The sequence below is a fragment of the Hyposmocoma kahamanoa genome, unplaced genomic scaffold (assembly GCF_003589595.1).
Source record: "Hyposmocoma kahamanoa isolate Upper Pololo Valley unplaced genomic scaffold, ASM358959v1 87, whole genome shotgun sequence".
NCBI lineage: Eukaryota > Metazoa > Arthropoda > Insecta > Lepidoptera > Cosmopterigidae > Hyposmocoma > Hyposmocoma kahamanoa.
The window spans coordinates 9665700-9685414 of record NW_020654422.1 but is presented as its reverse complement, the minus strand read 5'-3'; the positions used below and the strand labels follow the sequence as shown (position 1 = coordinate 9685414).

At 34.4% G+C, this 19715-nt stretch overlaps 1 protein-coding gene across 2 annotated transcripts; it reads left to right on the top strand.

The window, feature by feature from the left end:
• Positions 1-11156: 11156 nt before the first annotated feature.
• On the top strand, positions 11157-19158 carry LOC113235439 (delta-sarcoglycan-like). Of its 2 annotated transcripts, none has more exons than XM_026471120.1 (6): positions 11157-11319; positions 15202-15480; positions 15563-15752; positions 15945-16137; positions 17392-17515; positions 18004-19158. In XM_026471120.1, the coding sequence occupies exons 2-6, from the start codon at positions 15247-15249 to the stop codon at positions 18190-18192; spliced, it is 930 nt and encodes a 309-aa protein (XP_026326905.1). In that variant the 5' UTR covers positions 11157-11319; positions 15202-15246; the 3' UTR covers positions 18193-19158. The 2 variants fall into 2 exon arrangements, with proteins under 2 accessions (XP_026326905.1, XP_026326906.1); XM_026471121.1 differs by lacking the exon at positions 11157-11319 and adding an exon at positions 11984-12091.
• Positions 19159-19715: the final 557 nt, after the last annotated feature.

The window sequence follows — 19715 nt, the reverse complement described above, 5'->3', positions numbered from 1 at the left end:
ATTCTATTTGGGTATAGTGAGCTCATGATAATTTAACATCAACATAATAAGATAACAATGTTTTATCTTGTCAGTTACCTTCGTTGGACCTTGCTTTTCACTACTCACAAAAAATGTATTGAATAGCGTCGTCGATTTTTGTTAAAACATTTTAATTGAATGTTAAGTTTTAAATCATTTCTAAATCTGCAAAGAAGTGGAATATTTTTACTCATACAATTCCAACTCCACCAACTTTATGGAATAAAGTTATAAAGCTCTTTGCGATGACAGACAATCAACTCCATTCAGAAACTATCGAAAACAATTTGAAAATAATAAAGAAACTTCGTCCACTGAAGTTGGTTACTATAGAACTTTCCATTAGTACATGAATTATTCGCAGTGAAAAATTTTCCTCGTCACATTTAAGTAACAAAAATTAACACTGTACAAAAACAATTTAAAACATTCTATAACTCCTTCATTCTATGTGTAACATGTCATTTGATTCTTTTATCCTAAATTGATGTTAAATCGCTTTTTTGTTGTTGCTTATTCTACCAAGAACAATTTCTTTGTTAGAAAAACAATTTCCGTCGGTTACAGTGTTTTATGCCTTGAGGAAAGTAATTTAATTGCAATCTCTGAAACTGCATAACGAAGTAGTTTCATAACGACAATTTTTTGTCTTATTTGTGGAGGATATTTCCATGTTTTATTTATAATGACATTTTTTAACTTCTTTGGGGTTACGGAACTAAAACCATAGATAGTAGTCAGTATAAGATAAATAATGCAACTCCCGCAAATTCGGCGCGTCAATGCCTACATTGCTCTCGGAGCGTAGGGTTGTCACATATTGTTTTGAAAAAAAAATGTATACATCACAGTAATGCTGTACTTATTTATTGATATTTTTATGTCAGCATAGCGGATTACTAACTCGATTAAGGAAGTATTATCATGAAATAGAAGGGTCGTTCTCTCATTTCATGTTTTTAATTGTATTTGGTTACTTAGTTTTGTTATTTTGATAATGCAACAAATGCATGGATATTTAGCTAAGTAAAGGAAAGCCGTTATCCTTTACAATCTGTAGTTTAAGCCGTGTATATATATTTTTTTATTAATAAAATAGTTTCTTTTATCATAACCCGCTGTACAAAAATTCCAACGTTAAAGTTTCATTGTACGTTATTCTCAAATTAATGAAATAGAACTTTAAACTAATGGTCTTGATCATAATCAAGAGCATATATACTGACAATAATAAAATATAGCCAGCATCAATTAAAACCTAACCACGACAATGTCTTTTAACTTTTTAACACTAGCTTTTTACGGTCGTTGATGAAAAAACCTCTGAAAGGTCAGGTATTGCAAGAAGCACCCTTCCACCCTTGTGACAAAAATATTTACATTCTCTCATGTGATTTTTTGGTTTGTCACACTTTGTTGCTCATTACATCCATCGTCTTCAAAAAGAAGTGCAAGGTATTTTAATTATATTTATGGCTAGTTATACTGCTTTTTATATCTTGTTGTCTTAAGAATGAATATTTCTTAAACTCAAGTAGGTATTTAGAAAATAATGCCAACAAGACAGTTGATGTCTCATTTATCTCCTTTTCATTACCTTCTTTTTTTGCTTCCGAAAGTGATGGGGATGGTAATGACACATTTAAGAAGGTAATGAAAGTATTATAATGATAGTTAAGAAATGGTTTAATATAAGTATTACAGAAGTACGAAATTAACACTTACGTAATATCTTGTTTCATCTTCAACTCAAAATTCCACAGAATATTCCCATTTTTAGAGTAACAATGAATGTTCACCAGGTAATATTTTATAAAGACTACGGCCAAATTTACTGCATCTCCACTAAATTCAATCTTTAATAAATGCATAGCTGAAGGTGCTCCAATTAAATTGAAGAACGTTAACATAATTCCTGTCTATAAAAGCGGCCCTAAGCAAGACATTTATAACTTTAGAGCAATATCCATTCTTTGTACGAGTACATTAGCCAAGATATTTGAAAAGTTAGTTCATGATGAGCTGTATAAGGCCTAGAAATCCCCTATAATACCCGAACAGCAAGGTTTCGTTAAACGTAGATGAACTGTATCTAACTTTATTATTGTTCACTGGCTTCATTTTTGAAAATATGGACAACGGCTTCCAAGTAGATGCCGTATACCATACCATACCATATTAGTAAATTTCATTACCGTATGAGACTTCATTGCCAACAATGCTTTTAAAAGAAATCATGATGACATTCAAAATGTCTTCATCACCAATAGGTTAATCAGGGTATTCTTATTTATATAAAAGTCTTAAAGTAATCGTTTTCAGAAGAAAAAAAGATCAAAAGAATACTCTATTTTTGCACGAAATGAGAGATCGACCCAGAAATGAAAGTAAGTGAAATTCACTTAGTTGCCGCTGCTACACTTCAGAACGTGCTCGACCGTTATCGTAGATAAATACCGGTCGAAAACACGAAAAATGCATAATTGTGCCATTACAAACTGCAACAGCACCATAATTGTGGGTAAACGGGTAAACAGTGACGTTTCCTTCCTCGGATATGTGATTTTGTAATTAGAATATGCATAATTTATTTTAAAAACAATTATTTTGGTTTTGTATGCATTTCGAGAAAACAAATATGCAACCGAGTATGCCTCATGATTTGTAATATATCGCGGCTTTTACTTGATGCGATATATTTGTGATCATTTGTTAATACGCTATGAATATCGAACGAACGCACTTTTGTTTAATGCATTCAGTTTCGTGGTACGGCCGCTTGGACATTTCTTTGGCCAAAATTAACGTTTAGTGATGTATACGTTAGGCAACACTGTTCTCGATTTTGATCGATTTTGAAAACAAAGAGACGAAAATTATTATGACCTTAGCGTAAAGTTATAGAATATTTTTATAATATTTATAAAAATATTCTATAACTCTTTTGTTACAACGTTCAGTAATGTTTTGATTTTTTACCGTTTTGTAGTATCTATTATCAGTTGTATCTGTAATTTTGCAGTTTTTCGCAGTTCGCAATAATTTTTGCAGCACGTTGCCTTGAATGTCCGAATATAGTGATCATATAATTACGTACATCGCCGGATATGTAGTACGATAATACAAAAAAATATATAATGCAAACTGTCTTTACAAAAACCTGGAGTTGGTCATACGTGTGAGTTCGTTGCTTTCGAGGACGAAGGTAGTCTAGTTTATCCCACCGAAGATGCTATCCAAATATACAGAGTAGCAGAGTTAGAAATCCGAGAAATAATAAACAAATCACAAAAATTTCACACGAGGCCGTCATTATAAACCTTTTCTGATGTCAGCAGCAACATTTTAATTTGTCTTGCCATTCATCAATTTGATAAATTACCAACAGAAAACCATCTAGTAAAAATAATTAAGGCAGATGTCTGTGGTTTGCGTTGTACACGGCGCGTGGCGAGCGTGCACACATACGAGTCGCTCTGCTTCGTTTATAATTATTATGGAGTTACACTACTCGCCTTATTATAGCATGTAAAAATACTCCATACAACAATAATTCAAATCCTATATAAGAACGAAGCATTGTAATTGATTTAAAAAATAATGTATCCCACAAGGTTTATAATTACACAAAATGAAATGAAATATTTATTGATACAAGAGCAAGTACATATACATTATCACCCTATCTCCTAAACTAGGCGAACCTGTATCTTGGGAGACAGTACCTTCCCAATCAACGGTCACAATTCAATTATGTATTATTATATAACTAATATGGCACATGGTAGCAAATTCTTGGTTGTAACTATCAATACTGTAATATTAGAAAACACGCTATTGTCATTATTATTAGAGTATTGCTTTAATACAAAACAATCGATCTATTTCTTAAAAATACCGATTTATAATAAATTTAGAAATGAGTCACTGTGTAACACGATGGTGCCAACAGTCTACGGGCTCGTGAAGACGGCTTGAGCCACCGCGCGGGAAGCCATTCATAATATTGTAATAACGGCTTCCAGCAGTTATTCCGTGCTTAAACGTTTTACTGCGGTCATTATCTACCCACTGAAAGGATATGCAGGCGATAAATTGTGAGCGTTACCTACCAGACGTACTACTAGAGGTACTTATCTCGAGATCTAGCCGCAGTACGACCTCTTTATAGCGTAAATAATTTACGTTGTAATTGATATTCCTGTGTAATTATAAGGGATTATGGGAGTTACAAAGCGGGGGAAGTTTCGGATGTTAGATAATAATCTCGGACTTAATTTGACAATAAACGATGCTACGTAAATAAATTTTGCGGAGTCGGTCTTTGTTAAAACCTTTTTATTCAAAGAAATCTGATCTTATTTCGAAAGCGAGTATCAACCATCTAACGTGATTCCATTCAATTTCAATTATTTTAATACAAGTAGGAAATACAATCGACAATGATATCTGTATAAAAGATATCTCCGATGCAGTAAAGGGAGCGGCTTCTTCGGCATCGGCAATAAAGCGCCATTTAATCGAAGCTTATCTGCCCGGAAGCATTCATTAGATGATTGCGCCATTACTAGTGTACTCTTTCCAATCGCTACCCAGTCCGCCCTATTGGGGAATTTATTTATTTATTGGATTAGAGCTCTATACTTCTTACTATATTTAATGTAGGTACATGGTTAACACCTATAGTCATGGAAATTGTAATTTTATTTTTATTTGACATCGTTATATTTTGATCATATTTTGTGTTTATTTATTTTTTAGTTGGACTATTTCGTTTTATATTATCCCTTGACATTCAAATTTAAATTGTAAGTAATATTGTGACATCGATAATATGAAATAGACTTTAAGATTCTATCCTATTCATTTTGCAGCAAACAAACACTATTTTTTTCATACCGTTGTTTATTATTTTAGTAATTGTTGTTATTATTTGGGTTAAGCAAAAATATACTTCCAAGTCATAACCAGAGCTTACATACAGTGGAAAACACAAATATTGCACCCTTGGTATAACAAAGCCACAAGTGAACATACGTTAAAACTGCGTTTGTCACTGTGATAAAAATAATAACATAAAAACATAAAAATAAAAACTGCGTGAAACAAATCATTTATATATGAAATTAAATACCTCTCCTTTTTAAGTTAAGAAGTTATCGATTAATTTCATGCGTTTATATGATTCTTTAAACTTCTCGCCTTAATAGTTATCCTTTTGGAGATGTGACCTTGTAAGGATGCAATACTATATAATAGTAGATAAACATCTTCCAGTATCGTAGATAAAGTCCCGGAATGATTAAAAATAAAAGACTAAAAATCCAAACCAAGTACATTTTCTAAAATAAAGTAATTAAACTACCGAAGTAAAGTTATTGCTATTTGCTAGTTACACATCAAAAACACAATTAATAATTAAAATACAAACATTTTAGGAGGATGTATAATATTGTCCACTCTGTGTGTCCCCTTGAAGTTTATGAAAGTATACCCAAACTATTCCGACCTTTGGTCATAACTTCCGTTAATACGAAGTGACTGAATAGTCACACAGTCAGTAAAAATAAAATACCTCCCAGTTCAATCGTATATGTAATATAAAAACATTCGTGAATCAAAAGCAAAAAGTGCAAATGAAATTACAGTAAATAAGCTAATAGAGATACGCGAGAAAAGAAGCGGCGGGTCTCAGCTAATATATCAGTCCTAAGTCAACACTCGCGGACGGGCGGCGGCGGCGCCGACAAACGAGAGCAAATAGTCGCCTATGAACTTGCTACTCACTACAAGAAAATGCGACTGCTTTGAAAATAAAAGAATAAAACCCTCTTTAAGGGGCGGCATTTCAACGCGAGCTTAGATTTTAGGAAGTGAGGTGTGTCGGGCCCCTTGCGTGCCGCAATCCCCGCGCTGTTGATTAATATGAACAAAATAAGAACAGCCGGAGAAGATTTGACACAGATCCAACATCGACAAGTGCCCGATAGCGACTGACGGAGCAGCGGGTCGTGTCGGTAATCCGCTGGGAAATTTGTAAATATTAATATATTGGAATAAATGTGAATTTATTAACTATATGGCTTCAGTTGAAAACCAAAATTTTAATAAAATGAGAAATAACTCCGTAACTTATTTTATTCTTAAATAATTTGTTTTTTTTTTGTGTTCAGGATTTTATGTGATTGGATAAAGTACATCCTACCGTGTAGCTAATTAACACATTCTTTAGACAATATCCTTAGACGCCTCGTAATTTTTCGTAAGACCGTCATTTTTATAGTAAATGCCTAATAATAGAGATAAATAATCAAATAAACCATTTGATCTAGCAAAACAGTTTTTCCCGCTTTGAGTCCCGTGATTTGCTTTAAGAAACGTTTCACAACAAACGTCTAGAAAGAGCGAATTTTATGTCCGTTTTAATTGTTCATTCTTGAGACTTGGTACAACAATTACTGCAAAGGTATATTGTGAAGAATTGCAAGTGATGATGGATAAGCTCGCTGTCAAGCAACCGAGACTTGTCAATTGGTCTAGTTCACTTTTCCACGACAACGCGCGTCCACACACGGACCTTCTCAAAACTACAGGAGTTACGCCTGGAAACTCTCCGTCACCCACCATACTCACCTGACCTTGCTCCTACTGATTTTTATTTATTTTCGGAATTTGGATAACTTTTTACAGGGAAAAAAATTCAAATAATTAATAAATAAAAATAATATAAATCTAAAAAATACCTTTAAACAGTTCATTGATTCCCATCGCTAGGATTGCTATAGCAGAGGCATCAATTAACTTCCATTAAAATGGCAAAAATGCATGGACAATGGTCCATACTTAATTAATTATTATATTTATTATTATAAAAAATTAATTAGATATATATTTTCCATTAAATTTTTTTCCATTCGATATTTAAAACGGCAATTTCATACTTACCTACTATTATTCTTGTACTAAGTGGGGCGCACTATAAGTTTCCGGAATGAATAAGAAAAAAATACTATAAATGATCAGAAATGAATTTATTGTTTCTCAAAATATTCTCTGTTAGCATTAATGCACTTTTTCATACGAAAGAACCAATTTTGAAAACATCTATGCCACTCCTCCATGACAGCCTCTTCAGGTGATGAAAATCGTTGACCGCGTAACTGTCTCTTAATTTTTGGAAATAAATAAAAGTCACAAGGACCTGCGCGGGGTGGTCAACGTTGTTCACCTTCAAAAATTCATTTGTCTGTCTGGCCATGTGAGAACTGGCATTAGCGTGGTGCAAGATGATACGGCGTTTACGGTTATTTTTACCGAGTTTGTCAATAATTTCCGGCAAACAAATGATCCTCTACCAATCACTATTCACGGTACAACCATTCTCCAAAGCAACAGTACCCACGTGTCCAGTTTTATTACAAAAAGAAGCAATCATCCGCTTAGAGGCACTTTGCACGCGCGCCAATTTGGTTGGCTTCGGCTCATCTAGAAAGACCCATATGCTCGATTGATGCTTTGTTTTGGGATCATAACTATAAATCCAAGTTTCGTCACTTGTTACTATGTCCCACACCAAATTTGACGCCCCTTCGTTGAATCTGTTTTTTGAGCCTCAGTCAAATTGTGTGGGATCCACCGAGAGCACAGCTTTTTCACACCCAAATGTTTGTGTAGTATTGATTGTATTTGACTCATGCCTATGCCTAAAGATGCCCGAATCTCATGGTATGTCACATGCCTGTCTGTTTTGATCATACGGCGCACAGCATCGATGTCTTTGTTGTTCACGGCAGTGGACGGGCGACCATCATGAAATTTGTCACTGAGATTCACACCACCGCGTTTGAATTCTGCAAACCAGCTATAAATAGTCATCTTGCATGGTGCTTCATTACCAAAAGCAGTTTGAAGCCGAGCGAAACTCCGCTAAGCTGTCAAATTACACTGAAAGTCGTAGAAAATCATACTACGAAAATTTTCAGTTTCGAGTTAAATCCATGGTGATGTAGACAACCAATTTGTAAAATGACACCGCAATGTAAATACAAGTGACAGTCAGATGAAACAAAGTGTATTGTACAGCCAAAGAGTTAAATTTTCAAATATTGTAATTACTTTTTAAATATTGTTTATGTAAGTTCTGGAAACTTATAGTGCGGCCTATGTATGTAGGTTTTAGTTTGACAATTTTATTTCTTTTTTTTATTTCTCTCCCGTTTTATATTGATATTAACTGTTTTATGACTATTATTAATACAAAGACCGAACACTTACAATAATTTCTTCAATTCTGCTGGATTCGAACCAGCGCCTTCCGCTAAGTGTGGCTAATGCGCTCCCACTGAGCTACAAAACGAACCAGCAAACCATTCGAATTTTTCTATATGCTTATTGCAGATCTTTGTTTTTGGTTTCTAACAACTTTTTTGCCATCTGTGTTTTGTTGTAACTATTATATTGTACAATTAATATACCACGTATCACATGTTTTATATGTATATTTTATTAATAAACTGATTGCTTTATGCTGAATTTTTATTTTTCTTCCGTCTTCACCTGACGATGACTATTGTAATTATCTACATTTTGTACAAAATAACAGAAGCATGTAAAAGTTCATGTTACATAATAAAAATATATTGTTTATAATTAAACACTAAGAGCAAGTTTCAAAACCTCATCCATTGAAACAACAGACTTAAATGATAGGTCAAAAGTGGTGCATTCAACGGCGGGCGGCAGCGGCGGCGGCAGTGGCGCGTACGGGCGCGAGTCGCGTAGAGCGGCGCGGCGGCCGCATCGCCCGCAGGTGGCTCAAATTACCGCATTTGTTACACGTTTACACGAAACTGTATCAATATTTCATGCGGATTTACGCGAGCTATCGCGAGGGTTTGCATTTTCCTATCCTAAAAATACGCAACACTTGATTCTGATACAACGAATAAAACTTTTATGCATTGCAATTTCCACCAAAACTTGTTAAAAGTAGACGAGTAAAACAAATTTTAAGTTTCAAATTGAATATTAAAAAATCATTGCTTAGTTGCTAGTTAAATTTAAAACTCAAAAGCTGTGTAATGAACTCGTTTTCTAGAAAATCCCTTGAACTTAGACACATAATGGAATGATTCCACGAAGTGCAATTTCAATGAGACCGCGAGTCTGAATCCCTACAATGACAACTCACTCAAACGTAAACGAGAACCATTTCTACGAGAAAGGAATCGTAGAACTTTTTCAATTTTCAAGTAATGCAGGTATGATGTAAGTTTGGCTTCTGATGCACTATCTGTCGTCGCATAGTGGCCATCACCACTAAAAATAAAATAAGTAAGGATATAAAAACCTATACATAGATACTAATGATTTTTGGACTCTGTTGTTCCACATACTTATTTCTAAATATACAGCATCTATAGACCTGTTAAGTACATAGCTAACTACGTACAAATTATCACTATCAATATAAATTATCAATATGAAAACAAATTTTCCTCTTCGCGGCGAAATTAAGATTTTGAACACAGTCTACGACTGCGAAGTGGTAGCGGGCGACATTATGCACCATCACGGCGGGATCACGGGGATTGTTTCCTAAAACAGGATCGAGTGGGAACATCGCCTGAATAAATGGAGCATCGTAACAGGCCGTATAATCATGGCCTGCGCTGCCACGTCCCCCCTCGATGTACATATTGAATTTTCTGTGGTATAAATACAGCTAAATTACGTTCATAATGTTAACGTATAAATTTTTATTTATTCAAGTAATCTCCTACAGAAATAAGTCATATTAAAATACATAATAATCCTAACCCATCACGCCGTGTGGTACGTGTTTGAAATTATTTTATGTCATGACGTAATTGATACTTCCTAATATAATGTTTCTTAATGTTAATAATGTCGTCTACGTATGGCGACAACTTCCTATCTTGACGTATGCATAGTTATTTAGTAACTTTTACGTGTTTCAAACGTTATCGATCGAACTGGCCTACAATGCCCTCTTCTCTCGTTACTTATCTGAAAAAGTGCCGGCGTGTTAGCCCTAGGGGCCCACTTTTATCAGGTCCATAAAACTTCGATGAAAATACTCCGTGACATCCAATATGATTTCATCGATGTTGGCATATAGCCTTGGATTATTGCCGCGCCTTATTTTTATATGTGAGTAACTTTATGATAAAACATTCGAAATCTCTCTCTTTTTTAACCTGGCAGCTAAATTTGACAGCCACAATGTTTATAGGTACAATATACTGGGTGACATTCGAGTCAAGAATAATAACTACAACACTGTACGCGCAAGCAATGTTAAAAGTTAGGAGTACCCTTTGAACAAAGCGAAGAAAATCAACTGCATGCGCTGCGATAAGAGCATATAGTAGAAACGGTCAAAATTTATGGGTATCATCACCATTGGATCCCATCAATATGAATTAAGGAATATTTCCCATTTATTTTCCAGGCATGACATCTCGTTTGCGATGTATATACATGTTAAAACGTAATGTCAATTTAGCATAAGCTTATTTGTTATATTATTTTTGGAAATCTCGTCATATTGCTCTCTGTACTTGTGATGTCACATGAACATATTATTATTACTTCAAAAATTACTTATATTTCACCCTATATGTGCTACAATATTCTTAAAAGTTATGAAACTGAATGCCTTTCTGAATTCAGCCCTACCTAAGTATGCAAGAAAAATTCATCCCTATATATATTCATTCATGAAAATGTAACCAAGTATATTTTCTCGACACTCGTCTGAAGCTTTGTAAGTCCAGTTCAGAACGACATAAATAAGATACATCAAATAATGATAAACGAATCATCAAGCAAAAATAGACTAGTGTTCCACAAATCCACAAACTGTTATATCAACAAATGACGTCCGCATCTCGTATGTGTTGACACGGTCGCATCCATTTTAATTATTAACGAGGTTTATATGGAGGTGTCAGTTAATAATAACGTTAACTAGAATTCATAATAGGGAGAGAGCTCAGCTGTATGGAGAGTATCCCGAGTTATATCCCGCGCGAGACAGGCGCCCGATTAAAAATGCAGCACTTCAAAACGAGGTGGAATCGGCATCGGCGTCGCTCGCGCACGCTGCCGCCAGTTCTGTGATCACCCTCCGCTCGTGCAGCTGCCTCTGTACCCTTTCTCCTCATTTTACAAGTGTCGCATTAATTGGTTATTGACACTAACCCGCAATAGTGAGAATTAACATTGTGCCGTTGGATGTAGTTTTGTGCTTCGTTGGATGTTTGTGATAGAGCTGTAAGTGGCATAAATTGCTATACTACCTTTATGCCGTGGTGCATCAGTAATGTGAACTTATAAATAGACGTTTTAATTAAGTAGTCAAGCTATGAAAACTTATTATACTGTTCTCTCAATTATGACAATCCAATTTGCATATTGCTCTTCAACGCTCTACTTAATTAGATGAGCCATTGACTTCGAATATACCTGGATTTTATTTTTATACCTCCGGCCTTTGGATCGATGGCAGCATAGACGTTGCGAAAACAGAAAACGCGGCAAGCGATATATCTATAGTTTTTATATTTTTGTGCAGAGCAAAGCAATGCCGACTCTAGAGCAGAGTGCTATTTTTGCACTACGAGTACGTCGGGTATTATGAGGGCCCAAGTCAGCGCGGGCAGTAGGACGGCACGGCCGCGATGCAGTGGCGGCAGACGCGGCGAGCCACTCCAGCGCCTGATATTATATTCTGGAACACGCCGCCTCGACTTGTGCTAGATATTTCGAGTGTTGCTTTCACCATCTACCAATTTACCTAGGTTCAGTCATAGAACGCTCTTGGTGCAGCGCAGCAGTATTAGTACTTCCTATCTCTGACAACAGAAAAACATGCTCCACTCTCATGTTAAATTTACAAGTTCCAGTGTTGACTTTGTTGATGTGTAAACAATTATATTGCCCGTGCAAAAAAAATCGGTACAAATTTGCAAGTACATTCAAGTTCAAGAACGAGGCGACGAACTTGGCGAGCATTACTGAAATCAGTTGATGTTTTATTCATAAGGTCTCTATACTTTTAAATATTCGTACTTGTGAGCTGTAGGTAGTCGTAACGTAGTGCAATTTCATGAAATATCCAGTTGCTGCGATGGTTCACACTGTTAGTTATGCACGTGTAATACAATATTTGTAGAAACTCACATGTGGCTAGATACACTAAACGAAATAAATCTCAGGTTTTCAGCGCTGTATAAAATATTTCAAGTTGTTATATAACTTCATTTAAATTATTCAAATATATTAATTCAGTGGGGCATGAAGAATAAGTACATACAATTCCAAATACAACACAATATAAGTGCATTTTTCCCAAAAAAAGTGTATACATGACATGAAATCCCTAATTAATAATACTTTTTTATTCTATTTTAAAGGATACAAATAGCTTACATTGTAATATAATATAATTTGAAATGATAGTAGTGAGGAAACTGTTCCCCGTTGATGGAAATTGAATATGTTAATAAGCAATGATTACACAGTTCAGTAAAAAAAAAAATGAGTTGAGATAAAGTCGCAAGTGCGATGTCGTGATACTTTAAGCAGTTGATAAGCAGGTCATACTCACACCACTAAGTTATTTAAACATATTAATAAACAATAATACTTACAAAACTAACAGAAAATCCATAAAAAGCATCTTTCGCATTATATAAATAAATTAACAATAAACAACATTTCGATGCCTTACTTTCTCAAACTGGTATCTTATAAAGAGTGATTATTCAGGAGATGGCGAAACTTTCTATTTATTTTAAATTTCTTATCAAGGGTGTTAATTTGGATGCATTACTATAAGAATAGGTAAAAGTCAGTGTGTGAATATGAAGGAAAAGTGATGTGAAATCAGCGTGCAAAATTTGTATATACAATCCATTTTCTGCATTTCAGTAACTTTGTACTTTAAGATACGAGTTTGAGAAAGTAAGGCGACGATTTGCTAAGTCACTTCAATGTTAAAAAATGAACGAAAAAAATTAATTCTTTACGAGACTTACGGAACTTTATTATGTTAATAATAATTTATAATATAAAGCAAGAGTGCGAATTCGCACCCTTGGTATAATAAGGCCACATGTGCAAAATGAATACTTTTCAAGACATATTTCAGATTGTACGAACCAAATTAATTGATAACTTTTTTATGCTTAAATGGCAGAGTTATAAAATTTCACATACACATAATTTGTTTCACGTAGTTCGTATTGTTTATTATAGCGTGCGATATAATGACTTATAATTAAATTTTTGTTTAACCCAAATAATAACATCCATGAGCGACATTATCATCTACTTACACGGTAAAGTTCCTTAAATTTAGATAAAAAATAATGCTAACAACAATTACTAAAACAATGAATAGAACTGTCTTAAAATTTCATATTAATAATGTCACAATATTACAATTAAAATTTCAATGTGAAGGGATAATTGATTTATCATCGATACAAACAATAATATAAAACAAATAGTACAACTAAAAAAATATTTATTAAATAAAAAGAAATTATTAAATAATAAATTATCTTTACACCTATCAGATATATATTGATATACCTATCAGATATACTGTCAGGTCAATATAAAGTAGACTAACCTAAAAATATAGAGCGACAAAGCTTTGTGCTAGAGTGTTGTGTTGCATCATACCTGCCTTTTATAGTTTCACAATTATATTCGGTACCTATCTTAAAATATACTTTTAGCAAATGCAAACTTCAACAAAGATACACATCACTAGTAAAGTATTTTTTTAAAGAAATAAATTTGCATTTAAGTGTTTATTTGCATCACATCGCGAAGATACGTTATGTACAGACAAAAGAACTTGTTTTATACAAAAATATGGGTAGTCTATTAAGTAGGTATACGTAGTAGATTCTCAAACGTAAGAACGCTTCTATACCTCCAATGAGTACTTTATTTTTAGGTCTTTGTCTGTTATTTTTGTAAACAGCTATATTTATTTACTAATATTATGCTCCCCGAATTTTGTGAAAAAAAATAAAGAAACAAAAAACTTCGAAAACAAACCAAAAAAACGAATTTTGTGAAAAAAATATAAAGAAACAAAAACAAATTAAAAACAGAACAGGACCAAAAATTAGCTTGACTTGACTTGACATTGAATGAAATTGACATGAAATTAACAATATTATTATAACGATATTCGGCATATTCCTACCGCGCCGCCCGCGCCACTCGCGCCGCGGTGCACTGCCACCTCCCGCTGTGTCACTCATTAGTCGTTGCACCGTTCATTACGCAGCTTTATCCGCTCATGTTACGGCGTTTTTCCTTCAATTACCGCAGCATAAGCATATTAAAAACTCCGAACCGCTATTCTTTGTAAGATTACTGAAAAGCTCTCTACATATTAATGAATAAAATACTAAAACGTTGTTGGCAAACAATTTCGAATGAGAAAATTTTTTCTTGAATAAACGTAAGACATTATATTAGACTTATATCAGCTAGTAAATTGACTATCTTTTGCTTCTAAAAATAGTAATCTGCATTGATGATTGGCACAAGTACAGACGAAAACAATAAAATATATGAGTGAAAATTCTCGATATTTCAATTGTCAGTCATGTCATATCATTTTTATATAAGTCACTTGCTCTTTCCACTACAAATCGAGATAAAATCTAACAGCAATAGTACCTGAGTAGAATTTGCATCACATTATATTTTCCAATATTATATGTTACAGAAAGCCGTGTTAACCTAATGGTTTAATCTACTGCCTCTCAAACAGAGGCCGAAGGTTCGAATCCGGGCCCGGTAAATTAATTAAAATTTACCATGAGCTGTTTGGTGAAGGAAAACATCGTGATGAAACCTGCACGTTGAAGAAGGTTCGCAATCTTCGGAAAACCCCTCACCTGAACCCATGCCCAGCAGTTGGACGTATAAATGGGTTAATAACGATATGCCACAGAATTGATTTACGCTAATTCACGTCGCAACACGTTTTAAATTGAGTATTGGAAAACAAAACCATTCCTATTTAAATTAACGGTAGTATAGTGCAAATCGTGTAATAAATATAACATTATCCTAGAACTATATTAACCTGTAATTGACATTAGGTGTATTCCTTTGTTACAGGATTAAGGTGGATTTCAGTCATCTGATAAGTTAGCGGTTATAGCTATGAGCGTAGCGGATACTGATACGGGTGCAATCCGCGGTTGGGGCTGCACGCCGACCAGTGACTCGCCTGCGGCCACTTCAGACGAGCAAACTAAACCCACATGTCTACCTACAGTGCTGCACAGAGGATGGCGGAGAACTGCTCTTTACTGTATTATAATGTTTCTAATGATAACAGTTTTTTTAAATATTGGATTAACGCTGTGGATTATCAGTGTTTTAAGGCTAAGTGTGGTAAGTACATTTTCAACTTCATGGCTCAATAGATAACTTCTTTAAGCATCACAGTCCAGTAAATTGGAATTATGTATTACAGACAGGTATTGGTCCCATCAAAATAGTAAAAGGTGGTATACAAGTGGCGGGACAAACATGGATCACGAAGAACCTCGTAGCGTCAACAATTACGTCGCAGCCCGCTCAGCCCATCACCCTGCATTCCCACCGCAATTTCAGCATACTCGTCTCCGAGCCTAATCAAGCAGAACATGCCAAGCTGCTGATAAGTAAGCAAATTCAGTTTTGAAAATTATAGTTTGGTTAATATGTAACTGTAATATATGTATGTAGGTATAGACAGATTATTATTACCCACAATATGGACATCGCTTTTGAAAATTGAAATTACAATCATATGCTACTGTTTATTTATTTATCTCACGTCTACTTATTAAATCTAAATTGCAACCCTTTTTCAGAACGAGATAGTATAGAATGCACTGGGCAATCTTTCCAAGTGAATGACGCCAGAGGACAGAGTGTCTTTCAAGCCTCTCGTGATGAGGTTAAGGTGTTCTCAGACATCTTTGCCGTCGACGGAGTAGGTGGTCTAGCCGTCAAGAGTGCTGTACAAACGCCTGTTTTGAAAGCTCCTTATGGTTCAAATTTAATGTAATGTATTTTTTATCTACCTTATGAATTTACCTATAGATAACCGTTGCTTAATACTTATGATACATTTTAACGCTGAATCTCTGCCAAAGTACCAATTATAACTTACAATTATAATTTTCTTCCAATATTACCTATACATATTTGCAAAATAAGCGCTACGAACGAAGCAGAGTTGTGGGAACCGGCACTTTAAGCCGTATGTCACCTACACATTAATTTACCAATACAAATAAGTCAACAGCGGTGGTAGTCCAGTGAGAGAACTTCTACGTTTCAAAACAGAGGTCGACTGTTCGATCCGGTGGCAGCAAGTATTAATGACTTTCCCTTCTGACTTACGTATTTTTGTTGATATTTAATTTTAGTAACAATACTTATCGCTGCCCGTGAAGGAAATATCGTAATAAGACAAGCTTATATATCGAAAAGGCTATTTTCGCTAGAAAAGTACAAAATTTCATGCACTTATGATTCCTACGCACGAAACATTTTATTTATTTTATTTATACTCACGCCCTTAGATTCCCATTGGGGTAACTTACCCACTTAGCACGATCCTAACAAATCTCTCTTGCCTCACTTACATTCATCAACCACCTTTTCAAATACATTTTACAATTACAAATTTTCAATTTGATCTAAGAATGTCCTTCGGGGCCGTCTTCTTCAAATGACCCCTTCCACTTTAGCTCTATATATAATTCTTTCGGTAATCCACATTCATTCATCCGCTCCATATGCCTAAACCACCTCAGAATAACCCTTATCTATTTTTCTCGCTACATCCTCTTACAAACCACATCGTTCATTGATCACAGTATTCTTCAATCGGATACATAACATACAATATTTTCCTGGAATATTAAATAAAACTCAATACAATCACGAAATATAAAATTAAAATTTAAAAAAACGACATGAATCGTTGGATTGCCGCATTTGATGGATAGTTCGACAAACCTTTACGTGATTTACACAGTTTGTATCAAACTTGGAACAAAACCAAGAGCTCCGATAGTTTCCGCATCATCTACAAGTTTCCAATACTCACTAACTTTTATGAACCGCTGGTATAGCTACGTATAAAGTTTTATAAACAATCTATGAACAAATGTTTGGGCAAAGGTACAGATTCAGTAATATTGAAATTGATGGTTCAACCAACTACGACTAAGATGTAAATACTAAAACGTAGTTTAAGTCTGAGTAAATTTATCGAACGTTAAAATAAATGTACTTTTTGTTTCACAGAATGGAATCTTCAACAAGAAGTCTAGACCTCAAAGCACCGCAGTCTATAAACATAGAAAGCAGAGCAGGCAGCATTGACGTAACATCACTTAGCAACATTACATTGCATTCAGAAGCTGGTGCTGTAAGTAATTTGATAATCATATTTTTAATAGCTCACAGTCAAAACCAAGAGCTGAAGGAGCCAATTCTGATCATTCATAATAATATATATTTTAGATTTTTCTTTGGGAAAGTTGTTGTCATCATATGACTGTGATGACAACTCTTTTTTATTTTGTTTTCTAGTAGCAGTACAGGTCGTAGTGAAAAAGTTCGTCCAGAAAAGTACTGCCACCTTACCTATTTCTGTCGCCAAGCGGCAAGCATTACTGCATTCCGGTTTTGAAGGGTAAAGGTGCTGGTGAAATGGGACTTGTCAACTTATGTCTCAGGGTGACAGTCACAGTGGCAGTGCCTCTCATATGTTTGCTATTTAAAGCTCTGGGTGACACCACTTTTATCATAAAAAAAACGGAAAAATATTCAAAGGATCACAGAACCCCCTAACAATGTCATAAAAACAATATCAGTCGTATGAATTTTATTCTTAAAAATGACTGTATTTTTCAGATCAGAATTGAGGCCTCAAACATACAAATTAGTAATTTAAAGCTAGTGAATACAACGGAGAACCCGAAACACGGCACGCGCTATGCAAAAGTATACCAACTATGTGCCTGCGCAAGTGGAAAGCTGTTTCTCGCGGCGTCAGACACGCAGTGCGAGGCCCGTGAAGACGATAAGGATCTATGTCGATGATAAATATCATCACAGCCCTTTATAAAGTGTGTCATGCATTTTACTATTTAACGCTCTATAACTACACATATTTACAGGAGTGGTTATTTGTTATAAAAGGCTGCAAAGTTGCTGTTTGACGCGAGTGCTGGTGTTGAAACCTGAGCAAGCGAAGGATACTAAGATTGAATTTCAAAAATAGAATCCTGAACGTAGCGAGGGTTTCAAGCCACGAAAACAACTTTGCTGCTAAGCGAAATACACGTGATATTTTCACCTCATTATAGCATGGAAAATGGTAGATGAAAGAGAAACAGTTTACTATAACAAATCATTTTAATTCATTCATACATCAAAAATAATCTCATAAACAAAATTAGTTATCGTTGCCAATTTAATGTCAACATTAATAAGAACAAAATATACCAATTATATTATATAAATAATGTACGACAAATCGCGTAGTCCAACGTGTCGTTATGTTTTTATTTTTCCATCGAAGGAAAAATTTACGAGCACCACAGGCCATCGTCAAGTTCGAACAGTTCGAATTTCAAAAACCTTTTCCACTCTAGCGTGCAGATTTTTAATAAGAAGGAAAGCCTTTCCGAGCTAGCGAGGTGAAAAAAAATTTATAGCCCACCGACTAAAACTATCCAAAAAATTTTATGAACTTTCCTATTGGTGTTCAGAATTGTAGTGGAAATCTAAGAATTAAATATATATCTCACAGACAGTATACAAATTAAAATATACAAAATATTAGACCTGAGTCATGTTTTGCTTTAAAAAATAAAGATATTTTACGTCGAATTTAATTAATCACTTGAAAGGTCATCGTATGGTGACTTTATGTTATTCGTGTTACTTACAATATATTTACGTTAGATGACATTTTTCAGATATTATAGCGCACTTCATGGTAGAGAACATCGAGAACAAATATCTGATTTCATAAAATCACTGTGAAACTCTACCCGAATACTCTACCCAAACATATTCTTAAGATCTAAGTCGAACAGCATAAATTATGAAAGTTGTTAAGAATGATTTTTAAATCGTTGTTTTTAAATGTTTTCGTTGCCCTACCTATTATTTTATTTACTTCGCATTAACTTTTTCGGTAGACAATGTTACTTCATATTTAAAATTGGTGGAATGATAAGATTGAATTCTAATTTCATGTCCATATATTTAAGTTTGTTTATTTTGTAACTTGATTTGATTACAATACTGTCATACTTTTTATCCCATGGATTACGATTTTGTAATAAAAGATTTTGTAAAGTGCAAATGTAAACAAACGATTTAGTGATGATCAATTATTAAATTAATTAATAAAATTATTCTTTTTATCAATAATAATAATAATAATAATAAAGACATTTAGTATCTGCAACATGTACAAAATATAAGTAGATGATCGCAAATAGACTTTATATATGAGAGGCAGGAGTTCAAAATAGTCCAAATTATATAAATCTTGTGCTATGGCTCTCCTGACTCCCCCACTTGGTAATAGCACAGGCAGTAAACAAATACAG

What these genes read in the sequence shown, in the direction of transcription:
- LOC113235439 (XM_026471120.1), top strand. Translation starts at nt 15,247, where the DNA reads ATGAGCGTAGCGGATACTGATACGGGTGCAATCCGCGGTTGGGGCTGC. An exon ending in CCTTATGGTTCAAATTTAAT is followed by an intron (nt 16,138 to 17,391) that starts GTAATGTATTTT and finishes TTTGTTTCACAG; the next exon opens with AATGGAATCTTCAACAAGAA. An exon ending in TGCATTCAGAAGCTGGTGCT is followed by an intron (nt 17,516 to 18,003) that starts GTAAGTAATTTG and finishes TGTATTTTTCAG; the next exon opens with ATCAGAATTGAGGCCTCAAA.